This window comes from Galeopterus variegatus, unplaced genomic scaffold (genome assembly GCF_000696425.1).
Source record: "Galeopterus variegatus unplaced genomic scaffold, G_variegatus-3.0.2 Scaffold84, whole genome shotgun sequence".
Lineage (NCBI taxonomy): Eukaryota > Metazoa > Chordata > Mammalia > Dermoptera > Cynocephalidae > Galeopterus > Galeopterus variegatus.
In genome coordinates, this window is record NW_007726195.1 from 362363 (window position 1) to 368362 (window position 6000).

Genomic DNA, 6000 nt, shown 5'->3' on the forward strand with positions numbered 1-6000 from the left:
TTAGAGTGTACAACTTACAAAATTGTGCAACCGTAACCCTCTATTTTTAAACACATTCTTGAATGGTATTATTTCCAGCATTTTGGATATGTTCTTCAATTTTCCTTCTCAGTTGGATAGCCACTCAAGTAATATAAGTAAAAAGCTCATACAGTTGGTTTGCAGTATCACCATAAGACAGGGGTTTCATGTTCATGCTTTGGTTACTGTTCAAAATTCCCATTTCAGCACATGAAAGGACATTGAGGGCTGTTGCTCTAGATGCCACAACACTGGGTCACGTGAAGGTGACTGCACTAGGACCTCTAGAAAAGGCAGTACAGAGAAAGCATTGTGAGGATTCAGGGGTGATGGAATTAAATTGTAGGAACTGGGAAGGGCTTTATGGAAAAGGGGCTATTGTGAGAGATCTTTGAGCATGAGAAGGGTAAAGGCAGCCAGAAAGAGATGAGATGGCCATATTGTGGAACTTTGAATTCCAGGCTGTGAAGGTAATTTTAACTTTTATTCCATAGGCCAAGGAGACACTGAAGGGTGTTGAGCAGGGCAGTGGACATTAGGGCTTTACTTCTGGTGTATAAGTGACAGTGGTGGGACAGACCAGTTAGAAAGCTGTGGCAGAAGTTCGGGCAGGAAGTCATAGGAGCCTAAAGTAAATGGGGAGCAACAAGAAAGGAAAAATACAGGTAAATTTGAAAAAAATTGCAAAAGTAGAGTCAATAAACATTGACTGCTTGGGTGTGGGAGATTAGGAAGAGAGAGGAGTCAAACAAAACCCAGGATTCCAGAAGAAAGATGGTGTCAGTAAAAGATCATCAAGTCAAGATGGTGTGGGGCTTTGATGGGTTTATTTTTAACATTTTGCGTTATAGGCACCAATGGGATAACTAGACAGTAATGTGGTCTGTAACTCAGGGGAGAAGGTGGGGGTGTCGCTGGAGATTTGGGGAGGTTAGCACAAAATGTAAGATATTAACATGGTGTTAAGTAGACATGAATTCAAATCTTGGTATGGCCCCATACTAGCTGTGGGACTTTGGGTAAATTCCTTTATTATTCTAAGAAGCTGGAAATGAAGCCATTGTGAAGATGAAATGAGTTAATGTGTGTCAAAGCCTTAGCAGATCCTATATTTGAGGTCACCTGTTGGACCTATGGAGTGGATGGATGGTACTGGAAGAAAGTGTAGAAAGAGAAGAAGCGAAAGTGGAGGGAGGACTCAGAAAAGGAAAGGCTGGCTAGCACCAGAGGCCATAGGCTCCAACGTGACCCCTTTCTCCAGGGCTCTCACTGTCTTGTGGGAGCCCTGACAAATTGAAGGCAGAGGAAGGGGGAAGGGAGAGGAAGACCAAAAGGGAGCGGAGACGAAGAACATAGCGAGGGCAGTGAATTCGGGTACTCCTGGGGACTGAGTGATGTTTCTCAGGTGAAACACACATATAGTGGAATTAAAGTCACAGAAATCCATTCCCGCAACCAAAAAGCAATTTTAAAAAACATATCATTTTTTACTTGCTTTTCTGAAACTCTATGAGGTATCACAGCCATGCTCTCTAAAATTGCCTTTTCCCCCATCCACTTCTCTCGTCTCTCCCTCCTGGAAAATAGACCCATGCCTATCCCTCTCTCCCTCTTTCTCCCACACACCTCTCCTTCATCCCTCTCTTCACCAAAAACAAACCACATCATTTCCTACCAACCCATGTCAGCTCACCTTTTGGCCTCTTCCCCTCCCCCCTTCCTTCCTATTAGGAATCACAAAAGCCCCAAAAGATGGCCAAAAAGCAAAATCAGAATCCTCTTCAGGGGCTGGAGGAGAAGAAGGTTAGGAAAGCATACAGGATAGTTATTTTTCTCCTGTTATAGGGGTTTCTTCTCTCCCGCAAACCATACTTTAAAAGAAAAAGAGAGGAAAGAAAATGTCCCAATGGCAAGTTCTACTTAGAAGTGACTCAAGTGCCCTCCAATGCAAGCCTATGTCCTGCCTTCTCCCCCTTTCGGGCCACCTTTCTCTCAGCCTGGAAGGGGAGTCCCAGCCCTACCTGTCTATGCTGATGGCACAGAGGTTCAGGATGCTGGCTGTACACATCATGACATCCAGGGAGACAAAAACATCGCAGCAAACGCGGCTGAGATTCCAGACTCCACCTGTCACCTGGACATCAGAGACAAAAGGATGTTAGTGTTCTCACGAGCGAAGGAACAACAGCCCAGTCAACTCCATTGCCTTCCCTCTGCTGCCCAGCGCAGATGCTGACACGCAGTCCCTGCCCCCTGTGGTGGGTACCAACGTTACCATGGGACACACAGACATCCAGCGAGTGCCAGGCTGTCTAATATTGGTTACTAAAGAAAAGGACGAATTCTCAGAATCTTAGAATGTTAGTTCTGGAAGCGATCTTCCAAATCAGTTAGTCCAGTGTTCCTCAAAGTGTGGTGCACAGTGGGGTGCTTATTAAAGATGCAGGTTTCTGAACCCTCCCTAGACCTACTGAGTCAAAATCTCTAGATCTGGGGCCCATGATCCTTCATTTTTAAATAAACACCCCAGACATACCAAGGTTTGAGAACCACTGATCTAGTGAAAACTCAGGAGGGAACTAACGCTCCTCCTTGTGGTTAAGTGATATGCCCATAGCTGCACAGCTGGTGATAAAGGAGCTTGGGTGACTGCCCGGTGTGTGTATTCTGCCAAAACTGCCTCTCTGAAGCCTTCCACCCAGCAGAGAGCTCCCCAGGTACCCAGGAAATAAGCTAAGAACATGTTTTTCCTTAAATGTAACTCCAGAGTAAAAATCTATTTGGTTATAGGTTTTAAAGTTTGGAAACATCCTGAAACAACATCTACAAGGCATCTTCAAAAAGTTCATGGAAAGATTCATATTATTTTTTAATTCCACTTTTCTGTGAACTTTTTGAAGTGCCCTAGTGTAAGAAACTATGTAAAATAAATCTGCACCAATGAGACTGCTTCAACCCCCTACCCCCATGTCCCAATCACCAAGAGGTGGGGAAAATGGCAGGGTCCAGGGGATTGGAAAGGAGCACAGTTTCCCTCTGCCATGCCACTCACAGAATCAGGGAGGATGGTTCTGACCTGAAGCATCTACATGTGTTCCAAGCTCCATAACCTCCTTGGAGTAACACTTACATAAAAGTCAGAAATTCAGGTAATTTAATGTGTGTTCTAGCATATTTCTATTTTATTTTAAAATCCTTTACATAACCTAATTAAACTAGGATGGTATGTCCAGGGGATTGTCACTTTTGGAATGTCCACAAAGGGCCACACATGGGCCCTGAGGCTTTGTGCATTTGCCAGCTTTCTGCCTGTGGGGCTGCCCTTGCTGGGGACCATGGTTCTCAAGGAGGAACCTGCAAATTTTTGCACCCCTGGCTGTAGCTGAGTGTTCGTAATATCTCTCCCGAGCAGGCCCAATGGCCATTTAAGAGAAAGGAAGAGTAAAAACTAGGTACAGTAGCCTCTGAAGTAGCTTCTCAAGAAAAAAAAACAGATATTGTGCAAATGATCGTGCATAGAGATGGTGCTCCGGTTTTTCTCATCCCAGAATCTTCTCATATGACTAGGTCACTTCACTGGTCATTCCTGTTTTATCACAATAAAGCAAGATCCTGAGAGGCTCTATCATTTCCCTTCTCTAATAACTACTTCCCTTTGGATTACTTTTCTGAATTTTCAGAATCCCCTTTCTCCTTATCTTTGGTCATCTCCAGACTCTATTTTTGACAAAACCTAACCAAAGATTTTTTTGTTTAAAAGCAACCATGAAAAGTTAAAATGAGTAATGAAGTCATCATTTTTGTTCATTTGGTTGTGGATTTCCTTTCTCTCTTTTAGTTTGACTTTTTTGCTCTTTATAAATAAAGACCTAATATGAATTTATAGGAATTCTGAGCATAAAAAACATTCTGAAAAGGGAGATGTAAGGTATCTAATCTAAAGAGTCGTAATAACCCAATGATTTAAGGGAGCCGGGAGAATAAAAGATGGTTTTGCTCATTACATAGGACAGTGGCGTGCTGTAAAAGCTTCTCACAAAAGTTAAGTTTTGTATATTAAATTTCATTTTAACATTATGTCTACTATGCAATTTATGTTTTAAATTGGGGAAAAAACACTTTTTTGCATGATTGTGAGTGTGTGTTTTTGTGTTTTTGTTGGAGTGTAGTGTGGCTGAGAGAGGATAGTTAGGACAACAGCTAACTCTGGTGAGGGAACACCTTGAAAACACTTTTTTGCATGATTGTGAGTGTGTGTTTTTGTGTTTTTGTTGGAGTGTAGTGTGGGTGAGAGAGGATAGTTAGGACAACAGCTAACTCTGGTGAGGGAACACCTTTCTGGGTGTTCATTCATTCAGGCATTTATAAAGCAAGTACTTGTGAAGCTCTTAATACTTGGTTCACAGAAGGAGGGTACATCGTTAGGTGTGCTAAGAGGTTTTACAAAGTGTACTACAGACCCACTCCTTGAAGAACTTACAAGATAACTGGAGAAGCGAGGCATTCTTAAAATAACTAGAGATCATCATGAGATCCTTATATCATTAATACAAACATTTACTGAGAATTTACTCTATATGTGTCACTGACCCACACGGCCCATTCCAAGAATTTCTGTAACTTTGAAACTTCAGATTTTGAAAAATGAATTTCTTTTTTATTGTATGCACTCATAGAGCTATTTAGGACAAATTACACATTATTTGATAGAAGATTAAATGATTATTAAGTAATAATACATGACAGGAGCAGGGACATTTACTTTTTCACTGCTGTGTCCCCAGCTCCCAGATTAGGGCCCGGGCATGCAACTATATCCTGAAAGAATGAATGGTCTCTGACATAATTCTTTTTTTTTTCCTTTTTGTCTCTTTTTTTCGTGACTGGTAACGGGATCGCAACCCTCAGTGTCGCGCCCGTACTGCGACTGGCAACGGGATCGCAACCCTCGGTGTCACGCCCACACTGCACTCAGCCAGTGAGTGGACCGGTCTCTATATGGGATCCGAACCCACGGCGGGAGCGCCACTGCGCTCCCAAGTGCCGCACTCTACTGAGTGCGCCACCGGGCCGGCCCTCTGACATAATTCTTATTCATACTAACAGCTAATGTTATGGGACACTTACCGAGTGCCTGCTGTTCTGGAAAGCACTCTACATACGTGGCCTCTCTTGCTAATTATAATCCTAAGAGAGGCAACTATTCCCATGTTTATTGCAGAAAAATAACCTAAAGGTTAGCACCTTGCCAAAGGTCACAGGGCTGGTAGGGGCAGACAGGGCACTGGAATGTAGATTGTTAGGCACCCTACTATAGGGAAGTATCAGGTGAGGAGGGGTAGTTGTTGGGAAAGGGATGAAAGTGGGTTGACACCAGGGAAAAGGAGACAACTGGGTGCACATCAAGGATGTGTGACAGACTACATCATCTCCTTTCTAGCTAATGAGACACCCTCCTGAATGCTTCTATATATTTTTTTGCAAAAAACAGTGCAAAAGAGAGTGTTGGCTGTGGTCTGTGGTGCCTAGGTGAAAGTACACCCAGGGCAGGTTTCTTTAGTACCCCTCCTGTTTAGCTCTTAACAGCCAAAGCCCTCAAGCTGTCCTCTGGCCCCCACTGGAATGCAACCCCATCCTGTTTTCTTTTCTTGTCTCTAGATTCTGCCATCACAATTCCCATTCTCTCCTTGATCTCAACTATGTGTCAAGAGGAAAACAGTCTGATTAGCTGATTAAAGTAATTCCCACTAAGGTGCCATCACTTAGCCTTCCCTGGAGCTTACTCATTAAAATAAGTCTCTAATTGGTGGGACTCGTAATGGAAAAAAAAAAAAAAATATATATATATATATATATATATATACACACATATATATATATATTATATGTATATACACACACACACACACACATACACACACACACATATGTATATGTTTTACTGGAGCCTTTCACACCAAGCAAATAATAACAAGGGAT

At 42.7% G+C, this 6000-nt stretch overlaps 1 protein-coding gene across 3 annotated transcripts in view; it reads right to left on the reverse strand.

Moving 5' to 3' along the window:
* Positions 1-6000, reverse strand: part of DRD3 (dopamine receptor D3) — a 44057-nt gene that overhangs the window by 22555 nt on the left and 15502 nt on the right. For all 3 annotated transcript variants that reach the window (XM_008580154.1, XM_008580171.1, XM_008580163.1), the window contains exon 3: positions 2043-2155. In XM_008580154.1, the coding sequence (XP_008578376.1) occupies positions 2043-2155 (113 nt within the window). The remainder of the gene's footprint in view (positions 1-2042; positions 2156-6000) is intronic.